At 40.4% G+C, this 27,581-nt stretch overlaps 1 protein-coding gene across 1 annotated transcript in view; it reads right to left on the bottom strand.

Annotated features, from left to right (window-relative positions):
* WDR49 (WD repeat domain 49) overlaps positions 1-27,581 on the bottom strand; it is a 142,514-nt gene that overhangs the window by 10,752 nt on the left and 104,181 nt on the right. Inside the window, 4 exon segments of the mRNA XM_043594969.1 lie at positions 10,014-10,160; positions 12,874-12,983; positions 21,983-22,164; positions 27,074-27,271. Coding sequence (XP_043450904.1) covers positions 10,014-10,160; positions 12,874-12,983; positions 21,983-22,164; positions 27,074-27,271 — 637 coding nt within the window.

Below are 27,581 nucleotides of genomic sequence, written 5' to 3'. Positions count from 1 at the left end.
TTTGTGTTGCAATGGAAAACCACACATTGCCTCTACTACACCCTTCCGAGCTGTCAGAGTCTGTCTGCTGAGTTCACCACTGTTGAGCTATTTTGTCCCTCTTTGTAAATTGCAGGTTATCCTGCCAATGGATACACAAATTCTGTCTCATCTGGTAGAATTTTTTTTTCATGTTTATTTATTTATTTTGAGAGAGGGAGAGAGAGAGATCATGAAATAGCATGCATGCACACAAGCAGGAGAGAGGCAAGAGAGAGAAGGAGAGAGAGAATCCCAAGCAGACTCTGTACTGTCAGCACAGATCCTGATGCAGGTTTTAATCTCACAATCATGAGATCATGACCTGAGCCAGAATCAAGAGAGCCGGACACTTAACTGACCCACCCAGGCGCCCCCTCTGGTAGAGTTCTAATTGACTTCCTCTCCTGCTTTGGAAACACGTTTTGGAATCTACCTGCAGATTGGACTGGAGTCTGTTAACATGCACAAATTGTCGGTTCTTACAGATTTTCAAATTTTCCAGTTCCCTTCAGTATCTGACTACAATACTCCAAATGAACTTTCCCAGTTCTTCTCACACCCGACTAAAACTGAGAACTAAAACCCGACAGCCCAAATCCCTATCTAGACTCTACGCTGCCTGCCACTGTGCTTTTCTCTCAGGATCTCTTCAGGATCCAGAACAACTGACCTTTGTCACCAATTCGCAACATATGGTTCAGCTGGTTTTGCAGGAGCAACACCAATGAGAATCCCTGAGGAACTACTTCTGAGACCATGCTTTGTGCCTCTAGGAGCAACCTCTGGGTTGGTCCATGATGAGAGATATTTCTTCCTCTTTTTTTTTTTTTAATTTTTTTTTTAATGTTTGTTTATTTCTGAGAGAGAGACAGAGCATGAGCGGGGGAGGAGCAGACAGAAAGGGAGACACAGAATCCGAAGCAGGCTCCAGGCTCTGAGCTGTCAGCACAGAGCCCAACGCAGGGCTCGAACTCACAGACCGCGAGATCACGACCTGAGCCAAAGTCAGACGCTCAGCCGACTGAGCCACCCAGGCACCCCTATTCCTTCCTCTTAAACAAAAGAGAGGGACTGACAGTATTGAACTTTACCTGAGCCCTGTACTCCTTCCCGGAAAGCAGAGACAGTTAAGAAACTCCTCTACTATTTTGTGTTTGGGAGACAAATAACAGTAAAGGAGGACTCTGCTCTCCTACTGCGAGATAAGACCCTCTGTGCCTGTCCCCAGAAGTCTAGTAAGACTCATGGATTCACTAACCTGTCTCTGTAACAGGTCAGGCCCCTTTCCTTTCCTTTGAGACACTCCTTTTAACAAATATTCTCCCTATGCAATAGCTTGCAATAAAATCATCTCTTTAATTGTCCTGTTCATTTTGTCTTTGCCAAAACAACAACAACGAGAACAACAATTCACCTGAGGTATCGCCAATGGAGCATCCTCTCTACATTGAAAAATTTAAAGATTTTACAGATACAGTATAAATGGGTTCTAGGGAATTTGTTGGTGAAACCTGACCCAGAGACATTTCCAAGTCACTTCTAGGTTTTTGAATAAGGCATATCAAAGAGGGGTTTCAAGCTGTTTGAGAACCCACAGGGAAGAGCTTGGAAGCTAAAGAGAGAGTATGAAAGATGTTTCAACTTGAAAGGGAAAGAAAGAGAATACAACAGGACATTAAAAACCCAGTAGGCAAGACTAAAAAAGTCACCAGGAGATTATGAAGTGTTTGAAAACTGTCCCAAGTTCCAAAGTGGTAGTTTAGAATATTGATAGTAAGTCTGGCAAAATGCCCCTCATCATACAATTGCCAAATAACCTTCCACACACTGTAATTACGGGGATGGCAGGCGTGTGTGGAAAATGCAGCACAAAGATTTAAGGCAGACCATTGTAATGAAATTGTGGAGGGGGGATACGTCGGTAATTGAGATTCTTTTTAAGTGCTCTTTTATTGTAACTTTTTTTTTTAATTCAGCAGCATCCTCCTGAAAAGAAGAACAATTTTAAATGAAAGTGATAAAAATAGGTACTATTATAGTAAAGTGGTTGATTTTAGAAATCAGCATATGAATAAGCTGCCCTGGAAATATGATTTGAACACCATTTGAACAAGGGAGAGGACACCTAGAAATATTAACAACACGAACAACTAAATAACATGGCCACTGCTCACGTAGGGCCCAGAGAGTCCGTGCCACAGATTCTGCATAAAGAAAATAGGGACTTAGAGATGTCTAGTGCAATAACAATGGGACAATGACAACCCAATATTATCAATAAAGAACATGTATCAAATTCTCAGTAGGTGTCAGGCCCTATGCTAAAGGCTTCACCTGAATTATTTCACTAACTGTTCACAGCAACATGAGCATGGTAACTAATATGATGCCATTTTCATTTGAAGAAACTAAGGCACAGAGAGTTTAATTGACCTGTTCAAAGTCATAAAGCTAGCAAGTGATAGAGTCTTGGTTTGAAGCCAAATGTATGCTCAAAATTTTGCCTTTAGACCATTATTGCTTCGAGTCTCCCAAGTTTGATTCCCTTTATAAATGGAAATTCTCCCAAAAGACAACCATAGCCACCAACACCTTATAACTTCATAGGAATGATGACTATAATTTCAAAAGATAGAAAATAACGTAAAGGGCCAGGCGTGGGGGAGAAAGCACAGAAACAGAGGTAAAATGATAATAGGCCAGTTACCAATGGATTGCCCTCAGTTCCAAGTCCACTCTTCACTGCTTGCTTTGTGATAATGGACTGGAGCCCTATAAGTATTTCTTTTGCCAGCTGGTGTGATGTTGCTCCCTATCATGAGGGGATGCCAGCAGGACACTGGAGGAGAAGTGGGTGCTCCTGTTCACCATACTCCTGCAGGGCACTTTCTCCAGCACTAGACTCCTATAGTATGGACTCCCCCAGTACCAAGCCCCACAGTGGCTTTTCCCCTCCAGACTCCTATGATGCAGGCATGGCTGACTTCTCCAGAGCCCAGAATCAGCAGCTTTCCTTGTCACCCTTCAGGTAAGCTTTGCAGCAGAGTGCCACCCATCTGGCACCACCCGGTGAATGGCTTTCCGTAACACCCCAAGAGGTGAGCAGAGGTCCACCACTGTGACTCCTCCCTGTGAACAGCCTCCCCTGCACTCCTTTGGTGGCTTTGCAGTGAGTTCTGAGGTGCAGCACCTCCCCGTGGATGGTTTCCCATGGCCACCCTGGGAGATTTTTGCCATGTCCTACCTGCGACAGCTCTGCCACCTTGCTATCCAGTGACACGAAGAAGCCTTCTCAAACAAGGTCTAGGTATCAGCCCTAGTTTGGATGGGCATCTTCCTTGGTCTATCTCAAGCTTGAGGGGGGAGTGGCGGTTCTTTAGATCTGCTATTCCCAAGTTCTTTAGAGTTCTCTTTACTTCCTACTAGCCAATTTTCTATAATACCCATGATTATATCTACAACCAGAGAAAGAAAATGAACTTAAATATAAAAGGAATGCTGAAACTTGCCTGTACTTGCTTTTCAGCTACCTCTCTGTATTTCTTTCCTACTATAGTCAGTTTCTTGGAAACATATTAGCTTTTTTTGGTTCATGTCCCAGCCACCTCCATCACAACATATTTTGAAAACTGACTCTAAACCATCTTCTCCTCCTGTATTTCCTCTCTCAATAATAGTCTCTCTCTCTCTCTCTCTCTCTCTCTCTCTCTCTCTCTCTCGGACATAGTTATCCAAGCTAGAAATCTGAAAGTCATTCATGTGCTTACCTATCGTCATTGAACCTTTAAATTCAATCTCCTTAGCATGTCTCAAATTAGTTACTTCCTTTCTAGGATCTCCATGGCTTCAAAATAATAATAGATACCATTTAATGAATGCAGCATATATGCTAGCCATTGTGCTGAAGTTAGCCCACACCACTTCAAAATCAGGTATGATTAGCCCCATTTTATACACGTGAAAACGGAGACTTGGTAGATTGTGTAATTTATCTAGATATAAACAACTAGTGAAAGGCAAACTAAAGATTCAAAAGCAGATAGCTGGCTACAAACAATAAGCTCCTACTGCTCTAATATGCTGCCTGCAGTCTAACTCCATTATAATGCATCTACTACAGTTTCCAGAAAGCGTTGTAAAATGCGTACCCGGTCATGTCACTTTCCTGTTTTAAACATTTCAGCAAAAATCTTTTTTCTGAAGAGGTTTAATAGCTAGTGGTAGGTCATCCTTTTCATTTCACCAGACAGAACAACAAAAACAGGTAAATTACAGAAATAATATTTTCAAAGCTATCAGAGGGCGACGGAAGCAAAGATTATCAAATTAAAGTTCCAGAGGCAGTAGAATCCCTCTTAGATGGGCTAAAATTGCCAAATATTTTCTTCTCTTTATGGATTTATCACATCTGGGCATCGCTAAGAAACAGGATTGTCAATAGACAAAGAGACGAGTTTTGATGACAATGTGGGTTAAGGTTTGACATATTGGAATCTAGAGAAACTCCACAATGGTCAATTCCCTATAAGCTATTTTTTAAGTGCTAGGGTGATGGAGACTGTGGATGGGACTGGAAAGGAATGTGTCCTGTAATCTTGCAGTACTTAGGAGACAATATATCAATAAAAGGAGAGGCTTAAAACAGACAGACATTTGAATTTTTTTTTTTCAACGTTTATTTATTTTTGGGACAGAGAGAGACAGAGCATGAACAGGGGAGGGGCAGAGAGAGAGGGAGACACAGAATCGGAAACAGGCTCCAGGCTCTGAGCCATCAGCCCAGAGCCCGAAGCGGGGCTCGAACTCACGGACCGTGAGATCGTGACCTGGCTGAAGTCGGACGCTTAACCGACTGCGCCACCCAGGCGCCCCGAAACAGACAGACATTTGAAATCAGAAGTAGACTAAGTCGACTGTAACCAAGCACTGACCAAGCTCAACTTGTAACTGAATCAACATGATGTACCCTGCATGTTCTCTGCCCAATTAAGGAAAGGGTCAACTACCTCTGGGAGAAAATAACATTAATTTCAGCATCTATAGATATTTTACACATAATTCCTGTCATACAATTTAAAATTATGCAAAATTACTAGACTTGCAAAGAAGGAAAATGTGACCAATAACAAAGAAGAAAAAATAGACATTAGAAGCAGACCCCAAGATCATCCAGATATTGAGGTTAGCAGGCCCAGACTTTAAAATTACCATTATAGGGGCGCCTGGGTGGCGCAGTCGGTTAAGCGTCCGACTTCAGCCAGGTCACGATCTCGCGGTCCGGGAGTTCGAGCCCCGCATCAGGCTCTGGGCTGATGGCTCAGAGCCTGGAGCCTGTTTCCAATTCTGTGTCTCCCTCTCTCTCTGCCCCTCCCCCGTTCATGCTCTGTCTCTCTCTGTCCCAAAAATAAATAAACGTTGAAAAAAAAAAATTAAAAAAAAATTACCATTATAAGTATGTTAAAGAAAAAGAGATAAAGTTTGGACAAAATGGATGAAAATGTGAATAATTTCAATTGAGAAGAACTAAAAAATATATGTATGTAAAATCTGAAATTGGGGCCTGATCACATGAGTTTAACAGCAGACTGGTGAAGGACAGGGTTAGTAAAGCAAATACAAGTCAATATAAAGTACCCAAAATAAAGCTCAGAGAGGAAAATCAAATGGAAAGAAGAGAAGAATGTCAGAAACATTTATGATGTAAGGAGTGTCTAACATGTACAGAAATGCAATCCCAGAAGGACAGGAGAGTGAGAATTGGAAAGAAATTATAATCAAAAAGATAATGGCCGAGAATTGTCCAAACTTGAAGAAAGATTTATTCAAGAGTTCCTATCAACACCAAGCAATATAGTGAGAAAAGCATATTTATATCCATCATGATAAAACTTCTGAAAACTGAGGGTAAAGAGAAAAATCTTTAAAGAAGCCAGGTTAAAAAAAAAAAAAAGATATTACACTCAAAGGAGCCACAATCATAATTAAAAAAAATTTTTTTAATGTTTATTTATGTTTCAGACAATGCGAGAGACAGAGTGAAAGCAGCAGAGGGGCAGACAGAGGGAGACACAGAATATGAAACAGGCTCCAGGCTCTGAGCTGTTAGCCCAGAGTCCGACATGGGGCTCGAACTCACGAACCATGAGATCATGACCTGAGCCGAAGTCGGACGCTTAACCGACTGAGCTACTCAGTAGCTCCAGGAGCCACAATCATATTAAAAACTGAATTTTAATCAGGAATTATGGGAGCAAGGATACAATGAGATGCTATCTTTAAAGAGCTGAACAGAATTTAAAAAATCACTGGTATTTAGAGTTTTAAACCCAGTGAAAATATCCTTCTGAAGTCAAAATAAAATAAATGCCTTTTTAAGACACATAAAATGACTCCCCAGAAGACTCACATTATAAGAAATACTGCAGGACATTCTTCAGATGGAAGGAATATAATCTCAGGTGGGAGCCTGCTATCATAAGAGGGATAAAGGACACAGAAAAGAGTATTGCAGTCTTCTGAGTAATCACTAAAAGAATAATACGAAGAGATATAAAAACAGAAGAATTAATAGTAGAGATAAAATGGAATAATTCAAAATATTTGACTGAAACATTCTAATGGGTCCTCGTTTCTGATAAAATAAACACCAACGTCTTTAGCACAGCACACCAGGTACTCCAGAATCTGGCCCTATTTACCTATCTAGCCTTAATTCTTGCCATGCTCCTTCTAGAACCATTTGGGACTATGTGTAGCCCCCAGACATTTGGGACTATGTGTAGCTTCCGCAGCAACCCATGTCACTCCCACCACCTTACATTTGCATGTGCTGCTCCTTTGCCAGAAATATCATCCCCTTTTTTTCCCTACCTGACTAATCTAATAGCAACTTGACTTTTAGTACCCAGCTCAACATAATCAAGTTTCTCAAAAAAAAAAAAAAAAAGAACCATCTATGAATCTCCATGTGGTCTCACACTGGCCAGTGCATATTTCTGTCATAGTCCTTGGTATAAAACACAATTATTTGTTTCCTTATCTATTTTGACAACTAGTCTTCAAGATCATTGAAGGCTGGGCCTCTACAGGTTGACTCTGTCTCCAGCCTCTAGCACAGAGGCCAGCACAGAGAAGGCATTCAATATCTACCACAGAAAAGGCTACACACACAAATGAACAAACATTATCTCTATATCTGCTAGTTGAAGACTCTATAATATTATACAAAGCATGTTGCAATCCTCCATCATCCTCAACAACTTTATTTTTAAAAAAATTTAATGTTTTTATTTATTTTTGAGACAGAGAGAGACAGAGCATGAGCAGGGGAGGGGCAGAGAGAGAGGGAGACACAATCTGAAACAGGCACCAGGCTCTGAGCTGTCAGCACAGAGCCCAACACGGGGCTCGAACTCACGGACTGCGAGATCATGACCTAAGCTGAAGTCAGATGCTTAACCGACTGAGCCACCTAGGTGCCCCAAGAACTTTATTTCTAAATAGCATACCAGTAGCTTAAACTCAACACCTTCTTTTTTTTTTTTTAATGTTTATTTATTTTTGAGAGACAGAGAAAGAGACAGAGCATGAGTGGGGGACAGGCAGAGAGGAAGACACAGAATCTGAAGCAGGCTTCAGTCTCTGAGCTGTCAGCACAGAGCCCGATGCAGGACTCGAACCCACAAACCACGAGATCATCACCTGGGCCCAAGTCAGATGCTTAACTGACTAAGCCACCCAGGTGCCCCTCAAATTCAACACATTCGAAACTCAACTCTACTCATGTGTGTCAAACTCAACGTATCACTATCTGAAGTCACCCAATGCCGTCAACCTAGGATCATGTGGACTTCTGCCCTACTTCATCCCTGATGAATTTCCTTACATTGTTTCCTTCATCTTGACTTGCCCTTCTCCTCCTTCACCCTTTGGACTCCTGCTTCCCCTAAGTCCCAGCTCAGATGTGACCACCTCTCTGCATTCTTTCCTATGCCCCCACAGTTAATCTGGCTTCACCCTGGATGCTTCCACAGAATATGGTGTCACAAGTCATGCATTCTGTTGTCCTCAAAGTCTGCATCTGCCTCTCCCTTTAGTTGATAGAACTTAAAAAAAAAAAAAAAATTCACTCATAGGGAAGGCAAATAAGTGGAAGTACTGAAGAGAGAGCAAAGGATGAAAAGCTGAAGAGGAAAATTAAAAAGAGGGATGAAAAGATCTTTAAAAAAAACTGTGTGGAAATTACAGAACAAAAATGTATGTTGTGAAATCCAGGAGAAAAAAAATTTCTTTGAAAACTTATTAGAGTATTTTAGGTATGTCCATCCAGCCATCTATCCGCCCCCCTCCCCACCCCCCGCTCCCCACAAGTACATCCACCTGCCCATAGGAGAATTCTGCCTGCTGCAGAATGTACAAGGTTCCTCACAGGAACAGGACCTCGCACTGCTGAGGACAGGTGTTTGCTGCCCTCACTGCTGCCCTCTCCCACTTTCTTGTCCCCCAGCATCTGCATACTCTCTGTCTTCTATTTCCCTTGCCTCAATTCTGATCCCTCGCTCTCTCTTGGTTTCTTCCCGTGTTCATGTTCTATGTCTCTACTGTCTTTACACTTTGTCCTGGCTCTGGGGATCTTTTCTTACTGTCTGTTCCTCAGATTCTCATCTGTCTGTGACTCAGAAGGACAAGATAAATGCTCCCCATATTTATTTGTAAAAGATGAATCATCCTGGGGGGAAAAAGGCAGGATGATAGATTGAAAGCTCTGTCAGATGCACAAATGGCTATTTAGAGCCCTAAAGTTTAAGGATTCATGGTTTTAAAAGAAATGAGCAGAAGCCATTAGATGACTCTCAGGAGACCAAATAAATGATTATAAGTTTAGAAAAGAAAAACTCTGAGTAAAGGCAAAGGAAGCTGATAACAATTAGACTGGAAACCATGGCAATGAGGAATGACAGCTGTCCCTTGCTTACAAGTAGAATTAAAAAAAAAAAAAATGTTGACCAGCTGCTCTCCTTTTCCATAGGGAACCAAGCAGAGACAAGAAGCTTAAACTTCCTCCAGCGTGGACATAAAAAACAAAACAACAACAACAACAACAACAACAACAACAACAAAAACCTCCTCCCTCCTAAAGGGTGATTATTTCTCAGGGATGATGTTGAACCCTCATCCCAGAAGATTTGAAAAATTTAGAGACCACAGATCTCAGATTGTTTGAGTATAGTTCTGATCATCTGACTGTGACAAGTTGGAAATGTGCACTTCATTAATTATTTTAAATGAGTTCCCCGCCGGGTCCATATGCTTTCTGAGTGCCTCACTAAGATTCAGGTTGTGCCGGCTGCACTCCCGGAAGGCCCCTCTATGCGGGGAGGATTTCTGTACCGAAACTCTTCTTCAAATCCTTAGGAACTTGGAAGCCTGTAACAGTCTGAAAATCAGAGCCTTCTTTTGCACATCTTGTTTCTGAATCTCCGGAGATTACTCACTTATATTTTCTAAGCTGAGCTTTCTTGTCCTCTCATGATATTAGCCCAACACTGCAGCTGGAAGTCTTGAACACAATGCACTTTAAGTAGCCTCTATTTACAGTGTTCCACATGCCAAGAACAAAACCAGATTGTCAAAGACTCGGTTCGAAAGCGGTCTTAGGATATCTCTTTCTCTGGTATCAGTTTTGAAAATGAAGATTATTTGGGGAAGGGGGTTCTCATCCGTGGCAGACTCAAAATACATATTCATGGCATACTGACTTCAGAAAACTGACAAAATAAAAATACACTTTTTATGTATTCCAGCCTGTTGGCTGCCCTTTTTGAGAACACAGATCAACGGCTGAGCTACAAATCTTAGCAGTCAAACCACGCTTCCTTTCACTGCAACCTACAAGGCAAACATGTTACTTCCACGCTTTCCTACTTTGTTTTTTGAAGTGATTGAGTTGAATGGGGACAGATGATGGAGGGGTGTGGTGGCTGAGGACTTACTTTCGGAGAGCAATGGAGGCTCTGGAATTTGGGAACACTCCTCCTTTGGCTCTTCCCCGAAATATTTCTCCGGGTCCCACAGAAAAGCTGGTTTCGTCACTTCAGGCAGCTCTTTCAGGGCTCCGATGCTTAATGACCTGAATGCACCTTGACGACAGTGGGTTTTAGGGGAGGACAGGAAAAAAGTAGAGTATCATTAATGCCTCAGAAGGAGCTAGCACATTTCCAAGTTAACTTTTTAAAATGTAACCTTCCTGTTACTCAGCTGGTACAGCTGCAGTGATCAGCGATGCCGGCAAACACAGCTGTTCACGATGAATCCATGGTCCTTGTATTCAAAGGGACCAAAAGGAACTTGAGGCCCCCCTTTCATTTATTTTTTTAGTTGGACTCTTTTGCTATGTTCCCCTGAAAGTGTGTATTCTGCCATTTTGGAAGAGCTCCAGTTTCTTTTATCTGCCAGAAAACTGCATCTTTTGCGGGATGGAATCTTGTTTTCACCGTTCAACAACGTATCTAAAATTTTGAATGTGCAGGTACTTTTTAATTTCGCTAACATGTAAACCAGAGCTGTGCCATTGTATTTAAGATGCACACAATGAGACGACAGAAAGGAAAGGTCTTTTCTTCCTGTGCCTTAAAGCAAAGTCTCGGACAATGGGAAAAGTTTTCGTTTTGCTTCACAGGATAAATGGGAAGTGCTTCGCTTGAGATGTGATTTTATGTTTGTTTGATTGTTAGCACTGCAAAGGTAGGAACTGTGCTTTTGTCATCATGGTGGTTCAACACCTAAGAAAAGTGAGCTAATACATATTTAGCACTTGCTATGGGACTGAAAGGGCGGGCCTACACCGGCCGACTCCATCTTGTTCTGTGTTCTCCACCTTGAGTGACTGTGTCCCTGACATGACCCCTTTTCCGGGAAAATCGCACAAACCTCAGACCGCGCCTCCTCCCCTTGAGTAACCTCCAGCTCACCCATTCAAACTTCCTGATCAAAACACGCCCAGCGACCTGCGTAACAGGACTCCGACCCTTCCCCAGCCAATCGGCCGAGGCCAGGACCCTTCCCCAGCCAATCGGCCGAGGCCACAGCCATTACCTCACCAACTGCCCCTTGACCCCTATAAAACCTTTGTGCTTTTGAAACTCGCTCTCTCTCCCTGGTATCTCACCGCTGCGTTGGTGAACGGAGGGGACTGAGCTCAAGCTAGCTCGAATAAAGGCTCTTTTGCTTTTGCATCGGACTCGGCTCCTTAGTGGTCTTTGGGGATCACGAATTCTGGGCATAACAGGACAAGTCGTGTGCTATGTCAGCAGTTCTCAAATTTTGCCAGGCATCAGTAGGTTAAGCTTCCGACTCTTGATTTCAGCTCAGGTCATGATCTTGCAGTTCGTGGATTCAAGTCCTGCGTCAGTCTCCGTGCTGATCTCTCTATCCCTACCCTGCTCATGCTCTCTCTCTCTCAAAATAAATAAATAAAATTTAAAAAAATTTTTAAAAAACATAAGGTGGTATATATCACTCCCATTTCTGATTTACTAGGGTAGGGGTGGGGGCCCAGAAGGTACATTTGTAACTTCCAGGTGATGTTCATGCTGCTGCACAGGGAACAGACTTTAAGAATCAATGTGTTAGGGGCGCCTGGGTGGCGTAGTCGGTTAAGCGTCCGACTTCAGCCAGGTCACGATCTTGCGGTCCGTGAGTTCGAGCCCCACGTCAGGCTCTGGGCTGATGGCTCAGAGCCTGGAACCTGTTTCCAACTCTGTGTCTCCCTCTCTCTCTGCCCCTCCCCCGTTCATGCTCTGTCTCTCTCTGTCCCAAAAATAAATAAAAACGTTGAAGAAAAAAAAAAAAATTAAAAAAAAAAAAAAGAATCAATGTTTTATATCGAACCAAGGGAGACATATTTACAACCTGTAAAGTATCAGTTCACCCTTCTGACAGATGAGGAAATCGCAGCCCAAGATATTTTAATAACTTGCCTGGAATTTACATAGCTGGTAAATGGCAGACCTTCAACATAAGCTCAAATATGTTTCACTCCAAAGGTCATGCTCCAAGGCATAATAGCAATAATAATAAGAGTAACATTAGTAATAAAATTGTATAAGTTTCTATAATATGCCAGGTACTGTTGTATGTATAATATGCTTTATACATATTACCTCATGTAATCCTGACAAAAAGCCTATGGAGTAGATTTGTTTATAAATGTGCATTTAATATTAAATAACAATGTACGTTTTGGCAACAAAACTTCAGTAGAAATTCTAAAATCAACGTATTTACTCTATCAAAGTCTATCCCTTGGACATAAGTTGAAATAAGATTTATAGTGAGTGAAATAGTTTCACATAGTGGAGCTTTACGAAATTATTCTCATTACACTTCTAAATAATACCCTTCAGTATGATAACAACTCTTGTTTCAATTACTTTTTAAATAATTCTTTTTCTGGTTAGCCCAAACCAAACTAATATTGTTCTGTATAGCTTTGGGCTTCCTGAGGGCAAAAATATATTTTATTCATTTTCATCTCTTAAATACTTAGGGGACAGAATTAGCGTTCTGTGCCAACTCTATTTTGGATACTATAGTGGGCACTTTGTGTGTGTGTGTGTTTTCTGGCTTAGACCTTACACTTCAGCCATTCGTATGCTGTGCAGCCTGGGACAAGTCACAGTCTCTCTGATGTGTCTGAGCCTCACTTTTCTCCTTTGTTAAATAGAGATCACAGGACTTCACCTACCTTTATGAAGAAACACCAGCATTCCTGGCACATAGAGTAGCTGTTTGTTGTATGTCTACCAATCTATAAAATAACACTATAAAAATATGTCAACAGTGATTACTTACTGGATGATTTTTGTATAAATTCTCCCTTGTAAAGGTTATGTGTTTTTTTCTTCAAGATATTTCTTTCCTTATATTTTATACCTAAATGTATGACTTCTGATGGTCTGACACTGGAAGAAAATAACACATGATGAAATACAATATCAACCACAAAGGATGAACAGGTACTTTCAGGCTTTAAATACATACCTTACTTAGACCAAAAAAAGGAAAAAAAGAAAAAATCTTTATACTGTGGACCTAAGGGGCGATATTTGTTAACACTAATCAAGCCATATCTTTGAATAAAATGTCTGCTAGCCAGGTGATGACATAAAAGGGTAAGAGCTAAGTTAAGGCCAAGAGGCTAGTTAAGCAAAGATTTCCATAGCAACTGGCAGGTCAGAGAAAAAACTATCCAGAAGAAAATTTCACAGAAAAACACACTATTCTTGCCCTGTGTACAAATTATATGGGCTAATCAGTGGTATGTGTCAAAAACTTATTCAATGTGAGGCCTGAATCGTCACTTATGATATCCAAAATGCAAAAAAAAGTTCAGTAGTTTTGAGGCTTATCATATGCATCTATAGGAAAAGTTTAGATTAACTTGACTGCATGGAAAATTTTTTCTCAGTAAAACAGAGGGAGTGTAATCATTATTTAGCTGTCCCTAATTCCTGCCAGAAAACAGGAAACGGTCTCAAATATAGTTAGCATCCACTGTGTGGACCTTCACCTTGATAGTGACAAGTTGCATTGCCAAAAAATCATTATTCTTCTCTTGGAGGCATCAGGTCAGAAAACACACCCATTTTTCGCACAATTACTGTGAGCCCTGCGGTCTGCCCTCTCCCTGCACCTCCTCTCCTTGAGTCTGTTAGCTCTCATGGTTACTGCCCTCCCAGCCCCTAGCTTTTATTCTCAATTCTGCTGCCTCCCGAGTAGCTGCAGAACCTCGAGATGTTTCCTATACTCTCAGCCTCAATTTCCTGCTCTACACAATGAGATTCTTACTGTGGTTTTAAAGGAGAGGAGATGGATGGCTGTTCAGGGATGTGCCTAATAAATAACAGTATTCAATAACTGTTCACTTCCTTCCTTATCCTCTGCTCTATTTGGGCGGTATTTCCCAAACTCAAGAGTTTAAAATATCAATACAAGTGAAATTGAGTCTATGTATCTCAAAGTTAATATTGTGTGCTCTTTATACAGCTTTAAGTAGCGATTTATTGATTGTTTTTTTATACGGAAACAAACTTTTCATTTTAGAGTAATTTTAGATTTACAGAAAAGTTGTGAAGACGGTATGGAGTCCTGGTATATCCCTCACCCAATTTCCCTGTTGTTAACATCTTATATTACCATTTATCACAATTAAGAAGTCAATATTGGTACATTACTATGAACTAAACTCAATATTTTATTAGGATTTTCCTAGTTTTTTCCTAATGTCCTTTTTCAATCCCAAGAAATCACATTATATTTAGCTTTCTGACTCCTTAGCTTCCTCTGGTCTATGGCAGTTTCCCAGACTTTCCTTGTTTTTCATGACCTTGACAGTTTTGAGGAATACTTGTCAGACTTTTTTTGTAGAGTGTCCCTCAATTTGTGTTGGTCTGATGTTTTTCCTATGGTTAGATTGGGGTTATGGGTTGTGGGGAGGAAGACAATGGAGATGAAGTGCTATCTATTCTCACTACATCTTATCAAGAGTACATGCTATCAACCTGACATTACTGCTGATGTCAACCTTATCATTGGCCAAGGTTATGTTTGCTAAGCTTCTGCCCTATAAAGTTACTTATCTCTTCCTTTTCATATACTACACTCTAGAAGCAAGTTTCCAAGCACAGCCTATGCTTATGGGTGGGGGGGTGGTGACAATGGGATTTAAGCTCTGTTTCCCTGATTGGGTGAAGTATCAACATAAATTATTTGAAAATTATAGATTTTTAAAGGAAATCCTTGGCATCGAAAAGACTAAAGGCAGGTGGCATATTTGCCCCAAAGTACGCTATAATAGCTCCCTCAAAATGTGTTATCCCTCTTGAATAAGAGGGATATTTAGCCACTATCTGGGCTTGGAAATATTATTTAGCCACTATCTGGGCTTGGAAATGGTGAGAGTATCCAGAGACAGTCATTTTCAGTAAGAGAACTTGTAACAATAAGAAGTTGGTGGTGGGTACAGGAAGGGTAGAGAGTGGTGCAGTTATACGTTGTAGTTATCATGTCTGGAATATTTTTCCCCCCAGAAAAGTATTACTGTTACAAACTGAGGTACAAAATGTTGAGGGAGGCCTAGAAGTAAGGAGGTCTATCTTGGCACCAGATAATACCAGACCTTTGTTTTCCCCAAACACTCTGAATTCTTTCCCACTTTTAGGCCATTTGCTTCCTGGCCGTCATCCAGTGATACTAAAATCACTTTGTCTATCTCCACTAAAGAGTTTAATCCACAGAGGGAAAGGGGCCGGGAAAAACTAGGAGAGAATCTCCTGGGACTCACAACAAATTGTACTACTGAATTGACTGCCAAGGAAACATAGCCACAGTGATAAAGCTCTAACCAAAGGGCAGTTCTATGAACCACGAGACAGCAGAATCAATGTCATGTTCAAAGCCCAACATACTGCTTCCTTTCCATAGACATTTGACATTTGGGGGGATGGTTACTATGAAAATGTAAACAGAAAATTGGAAAGAGATGAATATTCTCAAAATTCCAATATTCCTACTGGAAGAAGACAAAAAGGCAGAATAATGCAATAAAAAGCCTGGATAGAGTTAAAACTTTGCAAAAAAGTCTTACATGGTGATGCCAAAAGGGTGCCTACCAGGGGCTCTGGCAGCCTTGCCATCAATTTCTATGAGAAAGGCTCTAACTGATCTCCTGTCTCTTGGTTCAGGGTATGGAAGGAAGGAATGACATGTGACAAGTCCCCAAGAGCCTTACTAGGCATTGAAGGAAAGTGAAAGCAACTAGAGTTGTGGCTTAGCATAGCACGTACTTGATAAAATATTTGATCACTCGACTCAGAATCCAATAACTATTCCTTTTTGACACATGATGCTTCTTGGACAGGCAATATGGAAGGGCGGCTAAGTGCAATGTCTCTAGAGGCAGAATGCCTGCTTGGGGATCTCTGGTTCACCTTTTTACTGATGGGTGGACACTGGGCAGATCACTTAATGTCTTCCTGCCTTCTTTCCTAGTCATGAAATGGGCACTGTAACTGTTACCATGCCAAAGATCACAGTGACAATTAAATGAGTGAAACACATAAAGACAGTAGAACTGTGCCTGAAATATGGTAGGAGCTCCATAAGTACCGACTGTTGTCACTTTAAACAAGAATAATAAAATATTTTCCACTCAGAGTAGGAGTTCCAGCACCCCTCATGGACAATTCTAATACTCTTGGGAACTATCAAATGATAAGACAAACAATAAGGAGATGTGGCACTTCCAAAAATTATAATTTGGTGTCGTAGTATTTTTATCACTTAAATTTTTAAAACTGAGTAGACTTTTACTTGTCATACATGGGCAAAGGATAGTTATTGCCACAGATTGTTGGCAAAAGTAGACTGTCAATCCTCCAAGTGTTTTATGTCATATAAGGCCTAATTTCAAATGAGCTTTAAAAGTTTTGTATATTTTGTCTTACAGCTGTCCATAAATTTTCTAATTTAATTTCTCACATAAGATCAATTGGAAGGATAATTAGGTAATCAACAGCATATAAATAATATTAAATATCAATTATCTCTTAACCATAGTAAGGAATTTAGAACATCATTATATTTTCTCAAGTCTAAGAAACATCAATTTTAAGTGTGCCTTCTGTCTCATAGAAATTTATGGAGAAATTAATGGAAATTTGTTTCATTTCCCATCTGATTCTTTTATCCTGGTTTCTGATAATTAACCCTTTCCCCATAAGTAACTTTTTTAATGGGAGCCAGTGAAATGTGTCAAATAGTAGAAGGCAGACTTCCTTTTTGTTGCCCTAGAGTAAGAATGAAGATCAAGGAGAGAGAGAGTCTTTTACAAATTAGTAGATGTGACTTAACATTAGAATCATTCTATAATAAAGAGTGGTTCAAAAACAGAGAAGGCCAGGGGTGCCTGGATGGCTCAGTCAGTTAAGCATCTGGCTCTCGGATTTGGCTCAGGTCATATCTCAGTTTTGTGGATTCGAGCCCCGCATCGGGCTCTGTGGATTCTGTCTCCCTCTCTCTCTGTCTACCCTTCCCCCTTTTACTGTCTCTCTCAAAATAAATAACCTTAAAAAAAACTTTACTTTTTTTAAATACAATTTATTGTCAAATTGGTTTCCATACAACACTCAGTGCTCATCCCAACAAGTGCCCTCCTCCCTGTCCATTACCCACTTTCCCCTCTCCCCCACCCCCATCTACCCTTGATTTGTTCTCAGTCCTTAAGAGTCTCTTATGATTTGCCTCCCTCCCTCTCTGTAACTTCCCCCCCCCTTTCCTTCCCCCATGGTCTTCTGTAAAGTTTCTCAAGATCCACATATGAGTGAAAACATATGGTATCTGTCCTTCTTTGACTGACTTATTTCACTTAGCATAATACCCTCCAGTTCCATCACGTTGCTGCAAATGGCCAGCTTTCATTCTTTCTCATTGCCAGGTACTATTCCATTATGTATATAAACCATATCTTCTTTACCCATTCATCAGTTGATGGACATTTGGGCTCTTTCCATAATTTGGCTATTGTTGAAAGTGCTGCTATAAACATTGGGTTACAAGTGCCCCTATGCATCAGCACTCCTGTATCCTTTGGGTAGATCCCTAGCAGTGTTATTGCTGGGTCATAGGGTAGTTCTATTTTTAATTTTTTTGAGGAATCTCCATACTGTTTTCCACAGTGGCTGCCCCAGTTTGCACTCCTACCAACAGTGCAAGAGGGTTCCCATTTCTCCATATCCTCGCCAGCATCTATACTCTCCTGATTTGTTCCTTTTAGCCACTCTGACCAGCATGAGGCAACATCTCAAAAAAAAAAAAAACTTTAAAAAAACAGAGAAGGCCATCTTTAAGATGGTGAGTGCATCCCACAGAAATTATTCAGAAAGACTCCAGGATGTGCTTCTCTTAAGGATGTGTTAGGAATCAGTCTAGTGGATGTCTAATATCTCTTATCAACTCATTATTAAATTATTAAAGGTTAATAAACATGTGGGGAAAAAAGTTCACTCTCACAAATAATCAAAACATTCAATTTAAACCAATGATGAGATCTCACGGCAACAGGTTTAAGACAATGACCACACGCAGTGTTGGTTCACAGGCTGCAGTTACTCTACACCGTCTACACTGCTCCTGGAGGAACCCACATGTCTCAGAACAGCCATTTAGCAAGAGGACCCAAAGGCCTTTGCAACTTTGGTCTCAGCAACTTCATTTCAAAGAATTTATTCTAATGATGAATTCAGTTGGGTATTCTAACACGTATGCATGAAAGCGTTTGAAGAAATGTTTCCCTGGTTAAAGTTTGTTAACAATCAAAGTGTTCAAAAAAAAAAAAAAAAAGAAAATGGTTACAAAACTAGATAATAAGTTCCTAGGGAGTCATGGCGAATGTCGATGTCTGTGGACGCTCCTATTAATTCATACAGAAATGTAATCACTGTGGATTTTTTTTTTAATTATTTAAAACAACTTTTTAAAAATGTTTATTCCTATTTGAGAGAGAGCATGAGCAGGGGAGGGGCAGAGACGGCAGAGAGACAGAATCCGAAGCAGGCTCCAGGCTCCACACTGTCAGCACAGAGCCTGATGTGGGGCTCGAACTCATGAGCCATGAGATCATGACCTGAGCCAAAGTTCGATGCTCAACCAACCGACCCACCCCAGCGCCCCTTCACTGTGGATTTTTTGAATGATAAAGCAGGTTATAAGCTAGGTATGCTAGTCTCCAGTTTCATAAAATGTGCCTTTATTTATTTGTTTACAGGCCTGGAACTAGAAATGCCTAAGTACCAGCAACAGTTTTGTTACAGGTAATTTTTTATCTTTTTCCTTGGTGCTTATTTGTACATCCAAAAGTTCTCCTAAAGGACATGCATTATTTTTGTAATAAAGAAATATTCTAAAGTTATATTGTCTGAATTCTTCATTTTGTCTATAACTTTTCTAGGTAAGAATATTCTGTGTGGGTCCAGAAACCAAACATGCGTTAATTAAGAAAAAATGCATGTCTGCTGTGGTTTTTGTTCCCTATTTTATCCTTTCATTTCTTTCCTTCTTTTCTGAATCTAAGGAAGGAAAAATTCCATGTCTCTGCATTAACTGTTAACATTAGGAATTTCTATTAGTCTCTTAAATTCTATATTCACCTTTATCTCCCCAGGACTTAAATTGAAAATGACATTTTACCACCTACCTACTTCTCACACATAATATTATACAATACCTTAAGTGTTATGGAAACCTGTTATTTATGCATAAACCAGAAGATAATACATGCCAAGATTCTTCTCCTGGAGACAGGATCTTAGGAGTTAAGATGAGAATGTAGCTTTAAAGCATCTGATTTTTCCCTTTATTTTTCCTGCTTCTCCCATTTTCTATTGGCTTTTCCTTTTTGCATCTCCATTTTTCTTACCGTTTCCCCTCCATCTGAACATACCCCCACCTGCCTACGGACTCACCGGATGTGCTCTTTCTCTCCTTAGTTCTCGTAAATTCTCTCACCTATTTAAAAAAAAATACTTTTGCATATGGATAAGAACTGGCATGATTCCCTCCTTGCATTTACTAATCTTTTGAGGAATAAGGTATGTTCTTCAGAATAATATTCCCTTAAGGAGAATACAACCTGCAATCTCTTCAGTATTGGATGGAGGCCACAGAGGACATTTTCCAGTTGCCAATTACATCGCACTTGTATGTTTTCCATGGAGGATCCCTGGTTGTGCTCTTGGGAGAAGTGAAGGACACCTGCCAGTTCTGAGGATATGTTTTTAGCCCTTTTCTTTCAATTAGTTCAAGAGCTCCAAAGTGACTTTATTCTGTACTATCTCCTTACAATAAAGTCTTAAACTTGTTTGAATCAAGTCATCTGACTTAGATAGAGCAGAAATTTTAAAAATCACGGGTATTTTTTACATACTGTCATTTGAAAAGATGAAGTAGAATAGAGGTATCTCTGCTTTTTACTGCTGACAACTTCTAAGGAAAACTTGAATTAAGGAAAAAAGAAGAATTGAGTGTGTCAATAGGAATAGAAAATTCGAATATTAGCTGAAATACTCTTAAAAAAGAATGTGTTCTAACAGTTGCCTTCACTCTGCTAGGAGTGTGACAGGAAGAGAAACAATGATCTATCTGTGTTACCCTGGGGTAACTTTATTTCCTTATCTGTAAAATTGTGTTGGGTGGCTGGGTGAGGGCATTTTTATCGTGTCTAAAATCTTTCTATTCCCAGCATTCTATTATTGTACAGGATTGGTCATGCTATATTTCTAAATTGAAAAGATCCTTCTGCCTGAAAGTAAAATGCCACTTGACATTTCAGCAAACCATAATTCAAGGAAATGGAAGAACAAATACCAAAGTGTAATTTAGTGTAACAGGATGTTTAAGGGGATTTTTTTCCCCCTTCTCTCTCCCTGTCCACCGAGGTCCAAAAAGTCTGAAAGCAAAGTAATTAATTAGTTAAGAGGCAAAAAGTATTCTCATCTTCCAGAGTGAGGTGATAGATTCCTGGGGCAGAACAAGGAGATAGCTCTGAAACCAACCTGCTGACACCCAGGCCAGGCACCACTCTAGGATATAAATAGACCAAAGATGCCGGAAAGAGAGGAGCATCGTAGGTATGCACTGAGTCCAGCTCCCCTGGGACAGGAGGGAAGCTTCCCCTTCAGTTCTAGTTTCGCCTCCCATGGACCAGTCAAAAAGTCTAGTGTATGCCCTCTGGGGTAACCATTAGAGAGACAGAATGGATCAGTGGCTCATTAATACCTGCAAAAGTCTACAGGCAAAAAGCTGAGGCTGAAGCAACCCATGTGAACAAGGAAAGAAGGGGCAGCCAGGGAGCCGTGGGTGTGGCAACAAGGTGTGAGCTTCCTATGGGCCAAGCTCAAGTTGACTCAGGAGAAGTGGGGCAAGTGGGGAGGCCTGCCATTGTGAGAGACTGTAACAGAAAAACACTGGATATGTATTACCGAAAGTAACCCCAGTTAGTGGGGCTAGGCCATAAGAGATTGGCCAAAGAACGTGCTGATTTGGACATAGGCAATGCAGAGGTACCTGAGAATAGTCGTTAAAGAACCTCCCACCCAAACTCTTTAATGCAAACTATGTACCTTACTAATCATAAAGTATCAATATTGGTGCATAAGTTGTAACAGATAAACCACACTAATGTGGGATGGGAGTAGAGAATGTACTCTCTATACTTTCTGTGCAGTTTTTCTATAAACCCCCCAAAGGTAATATGCACATGGTAAAAATTTTGCTTTCATCTGTATCAAAGAAAATACAATGAATAAAATCAGCCTTTCAAAAACAATAGTTTTTGAGTCTGAAAGATGGAATTATGAGGGCATGGATTAGCAACAGTGTAGGAGACAAAAGAAATCAGTAAAACTCCCTGGCATTAGAGAGTAAGAGGAATGTGTAAGAATGGGATCTAGCAGAGCGGGGTGAAGAGAAGAAAAGGCTGAACAAATGAAGAAAAGGCAAGAGTTAAAAGGAGAGTCATATCTAAGACTCAAAGGTAAGCTCTTTGAACCTCTGTCATATAAACCCCTGTACATGTTACCAAATCCAGGAGCAAATCTGACATACATTTTGAGATAGATACGTACATACACACACACATACAGTGTATCGTTTTTGGGGAAAAGGGCTAATTCCCACAATTAGATTGATGATGGAGCAGAAACAGAAGACTAGAAGATCCTGAATAGAAATGGAGACAAGAAATCAAACCAGCTATAATCCTGAAAATATAAATTCTCCCCCACCACACACATCCTTGAAGCAGTCATTGGCTATTCCATGTAGAACAGAAGGAAGTTTGGGTCAATCTCACTTAGGTCTTATCTAGACTCCAGATGGCATCCAGGTGACACTTAAAATTACTTACTTGCATGTGGAGCCATCTTTGTTTTTCTTATCAAGTAGAGAACGTTCTGGTAGGTCTAAACATGATTCCTCCTTAGAAAGTAAAGGAATTTCTCTTATGGTTTCTTCTTGACTCTCACTTTTCATTACAGTAGTATCCCTTTTAGGAAGGGGAAAACTGTTTTCAATTTGCCAGTGCTTTTCCTGAAAAAACAGACCATTATTTTATTTTTATGACCTTTATTTTTCTTGAATGTTTATGTGCTACACTTATTAACGGAAGTCCTGGGTACACACACACAAAAAATTAATGAAGCGTGGTTCTTCAAAGTCATTACAGTTTTATAAGGGAGATGAGGCATATATATGTAACTTTATTTTTTAAATTTATTTATTTAAATTCAAGCTAGTTAACATACAAGGTAGTATTGGTTTCAAGAGTAGAACCCAGTGATTCATCTCCTGCATATAATACCCAGTGCTCATCCCAACAAGTGCCCTCCTTAATGCCCATCACCCAGTTAGCCCATCCCCCAACCCAATACCCCTCCAACAACCCTCAGTTTGTTCTGTTTTAAGTCTCTTATGGTTTGCCTTCCTCTCTGTTTTTATCTTATTTTTCCTTCCCTTCTCCTATGTTCATGTTTTATTTCTTAAATTCCACATATGAGTGAAATCATATGATATTTGTTACACGTAACCTTAATAAATGTAGACAGGACTAAGTGTTGTGAGAAACAAACATTCTCTGAAAAGATAATGAACTACAAAAAAACTGACATTCCCACTTTAAATTCTTGAATAGCAAGATGTATGCTTACCAAAAAGAAAAACAAAACTTTTACCAAAAAATTACCAGTTAATTTTTCATACAACTGCTTTCTTTGCATCTTCCTAAAAATATCTCAAAAACCAATCAAATTATTGGGCATGTCCTTCCAGAAAATATGTTACATGCTAGTTTTCACAAAATTTGGCTATAAGTCTTAATACGTTTCCACCTAGCAGAAGCCCTCATTGACATTCTATTTTATATTTGAAAAACAGAATCAATTTCCTTGTCTTATGTCAATTCCTATTATATACACCGGAATGCATGATATGTGTGATAGGAGGGAATTAGGCATCCCCAGGATATCTGTGTGGCCTATAAACTGATAACTTGTCAGCAGATATTGCATAGTAAAATGGCTACAGGGGCCGGGAAGATAATGCCAATGAATGAATCAAGCCTCATATAAGGTGATAAGTAGCAAATGAAGTTCAGCCCCAGTGCTCATCATCAATGGGAAGAGTGGGACGACAGTGAATTACAGAGAACCCACTTTATAGTTACTCTCAGGGACTGACATGTTCTTTTTCTCTTTCTTTTTTTTTTTTTTTTTTAATTTTTTTTCAACATTTATTTATTTTTGGGACAGAGAGAGAGCATGAACGGGGGAGGGGCAGAGAGAGAGGGAGACACAGAATCGGAAACAGGCTCCAGGCTCTGAGCCATCAGCCCAGAGCCTGACACGGGGCTCGAACTCACAGACCGCGAGATCGTGACCTGGCTGAAGTCGGACGCTTAACCGACTGCGCCACCCAGGCGCCCCTTTTTTTTTTTTTTTTTTTAATTTTTTTTCAACATGTTCTTTTTCAAGAGAAGCAAGAAATCTGGATCTGGTATGAAATCTTTAATTGTTTAAATATGAGCAACCAAGCTGGCCATCCGGGGGCCTCAGTTGGTTAAGCATCCAACTCTTAATTGCAGCTCAGGTCATGATCTCACAAGTTTATGAAATCGAGTCCCATGCTTGGGATTCTGTCCTTCACTCTCTCTCTCTGCCCCTCCCCCATTCATGGACATTCCCTCTCTCTCTCAAAATAAATAAACTTAAAAAAAAATGAGCAACTAAGTCAAATTTTAAACACTGGGTGAATAGTCACAACCAAACTCACTGGCCCCCACAGGACCAGGAGGAGAGGTGCCAATGAGCACATTCTGCCCAATACCACTGCCGTTAGTGTGCAAAGAGGGGCACTGAAGGCATGCAGGTGACCCCTAATTTCTTTCGATAATACAATCATCTGACAGTCACCTGGGACAAGTGTATCTCCACAAGTGACATCATCCCCACCCCATTTTCCAGTTCTAGAAATAGACATACCACACCTTCACTTTCCAAAATCTAACTTGAAAACCAACCACAGATCCATAGGTACGTTATAAAAGTTATTTACACTTCTGAAAATAATAACTTCATCCATGATATATATTCAATCACCTGGCACTAAATTTAAATATTTTAATCAGACTGCATGTGACTGGAAAATTAAGTCTTAATGTGGGAAATTAAAGTACATTGTTGTTTTTGTTCCTATTTTTAGAACTGCTAGGCCAGAATTAATTCAACTGAAACACAAATGTAACATTCAAATGTAAGGCAAAAGTCATGACACTGTACACATCAAGTTTGTTTAGCAAAAACTGTTCTAATCATAGTATGTTGACTAATTGGGTGTCTTCTCCTTCTTATCTATGGCATTACCATCTGCCTTCCATATCCTTCTGTTCTTTCTCCAAAAGAGTGACTCTTCTTACACACCATGAGAAGGACATTCAAAACTGCTATTTTCCGGTATCAACTAATTTATTGTCTTCCCTTCCCCCCTCCTCTCTTTTCTTCTCACCCTACCCTTTCCCCTTGGGACTAGCAGCACCTATATTCAAGACAGCTTGATCAAAGTGAGCTCTCCAGGGAAAACAAAACAAAATAAAACACAAAAACAACAATGATTAAAAAAAAAAAAAAAAAACCTCAAGCAGAAGAGACCAGGAAATCCAGCTGTCCCCAAGTCTGCCAGCCTTTACTTTCTAGGACTATCCCAGCTCTGGTGGCTCTTTTTCCTGTCTTGAACATAAGGAAAATACCGAACTATTTTTACACGGGCTTTTTGAGGCTAAAATCCTTCAAAATACAAAGACTTTATAAAACAGCTAAGGACAAAAATCAAAGGCATAAAAATGAACAATTTTACTAGCACATGCTTCTTCACCAAAATAAAATTTAGTCACAGATTCTGTTTGGTGGGCACAATATGGCACCCACACCTAGAATGGGCCCATTTCTTGCTTCAGCCTCATCTAAAGAACTACACTCCAGGTATCAGCCACTTGATGAGGCTTTGTTTCTTTACCTGTTGTTCTAACCTCTACCTCATCTCTCCGGAGCCCATGAGGCATGGCATACAGCAATTCAGCACTGCATTAACTTCCTCACTTACAGAAGCATCTTTCCAACTCATTTTGTGCTCAGAATGCCAGCTGTGCTCCTCTGTCTCACTTACCACACACCTACACACATACCCATTTGAGTTCCCACTCAGATGCTCTTTTTCCTGACTGGGGAAAGTCTAGCACTTGCCTTGGGTACAGGGCAGAAGACACTATACAGCTCTTGAGTGTTACCTTGGGGCTCCCATATTACCCAGCCAAATATGGGCCCACCATCCCAGATTATTTTCTGATTTACCATCACCCTTTGTGTCCCATAGGGTTGGATAAAATTCTTTTGGGACAGGTTGACATCATCAAACTGATTCAAAAACAGAGCAACAACATATTTTGTCTTCCAGCATGAAGATAGTTGCTGTGTTCTCATGGCATGAGTGGCAATGGGGGCTGCAGGATAGAACCCAGCCAGTGAGCCAGACAGAAATAAAGGTTTCAGCCTGACCTCACGTCACCATGCTTCAATAGTACTGGTTGAAGGGGCGCCTGGGTGGCGCAGTCGGTTAAGCGTCCGACTTCAGCCAGGTCACGATCTCGCGGTCCGTAAGTTCAAGCCCCGCGTCAGGCTTTGGGCTGATGGCTCGGAGCCTGGAGCCTGTTTCTGATTCTGTGTCTCCCTCTCTCTCTGCCCCTCCCCCATTCATGCTCTGTCTCTCTCTGTCCCAAAAATAAATAAAAAACGTGGAAAAAAATTTAAAAAAAAATAGTACTGGTTGAAACAGGTCTGGGGCGCCTGGGCGGCTCAGTCGGTTGAGCGTCCGACTTCAGCTCAGGTCATGATCCCACGGTCTGTGAGTTCAAGCCCCGCGTTGGGCTCTGTGCTGACAGCTCAGAGCCTGGAGCCTGCTTCGGAGTCTGTGTGTGTGTCTCTCTCTCTCTGCCCCTCCCCCACTCATGCTCGCTCTCTCTCTCTCTCTCTGTCAAAAATAAATAGACATTTAAAAAAATTAAAAAAAAAAAGAAACAGGTCTGTAATGTTGTACCCCAAATCACAAAGAAAACAGGAACAGAGGTCCCATGAAAATAAATGGAAAAGATAAAAGAAATGTGAGACAATTAATATTTCCTTTCTACCATCCCCCCAACTTCCATTTCTCTTAGTAGGCAGGTATACATGAGAGCTTAGTTTCATAGGAGGAAGAGGTTAAAACCATGAGCTCTGAAATGAGCCAGCTTGAGTTAAAAGCCAAACTCTACTACTTATTAGCCTCTGTGGGCTCAGGAGATTTATTGAAACTCTGTACCTGTTTTCCCATTTGTAAAATGGGAATCATGAGAGCTCCTCCCTCATCGGATGAGCAATTATAATTACATGAGATAATTCATGGGAGACCTAGAACAAGACCTCACTCACATAGGAAAAACTCAGCAAATGTTCGCTATTGTTATTTTGACAGGAGTAAATCAGACATAGAATAGGAAGGTTTGTTTTTTTCTAAAATTTTCCATATTTCATTATTACCTTGATTATTAATTGACATTGTCTTCTATCTGTTTAAGAACAACATGGTAATTTTTTCTACATTGTATTTTTACTAAGCATTGAAATGGAAGAACTTCATTTATTTTAGAGGAGAAACTTTTCTCAGCAATCCTGGAACATTTTGAGCTGTATACAGCCACCATCTTTCCATGTCTCCAGAGTCTTCCACTTGATGGAACTGTCATGGTTACTGGTAAACAGGACAAGAGACGCCTGGAGCTACAGCTCTAGAAATGGAAGTCAGTTCTTTCATGGCTAATGAATATTAACAGCCGATGAGATTCAAATAGAAATCAGCCCAAGTTCATACTACATGTCACGTAAATACTAGAATAACAAAGAAGCAATATTTCTACCTGACCAAAGATCCAGACAGGAGCACCGAAGACGTCAGTCACACAAATGCTGCAGTCTGCAGAGGAGGAGATAATCAGTAGGCGGCCGCCCGGCTTACACATCTCTAAGGAACTTATCCAGGCTTCATGAGGTCGGAATGATCTTATCAGAGTTGGGGCCTGTGTGATTTTGCTCTTACTGGAATTAAGACAGTACTCCTGAATAAAAAGAAACGCCAGCATTCTAAAAAGTCCAAATATTAAATTCTTCCAGTGACATAACACTTTTTCTTAAAACATCTGATACGGAAATGAAAAAAAAGGACATTTAGGAATAATAATCTATTCTCCAAATGCAAAAGAATAGTTCATGATAACAGAGTTCAAAAAAATGGTATTAAGTTTCAAAAAAAAAAAAGTTTCTAACCGATTTGCCTAACTCGAGACATTGAAAGAAAGGAAGAAAGAAAGAAAGAATGACAGGAAGAAAAAGTGAACAGGGAAGTCAGTTATTTGATAGACATGAACT

Source organism: Prionailurus bengalensis, chromosome C2 (assembly GCF_016509475.1).
Source record: "Prionailurus bengalensis isolate Pbe53 chromosome C2, Fcat_Pben_1.1_paternal_pri, whole genome shotgun sequence".
Taxonomy (NCBI): domain Eukaryota; kingdom Metazoa; phylum Chordata; class Mammalia; order Carnivora; family Felidae; genus Prionailurus; species Prionailurus bengalensis.
This window is presented reverse-complemented; position numbering and strand designations above follow the sequence as displayed.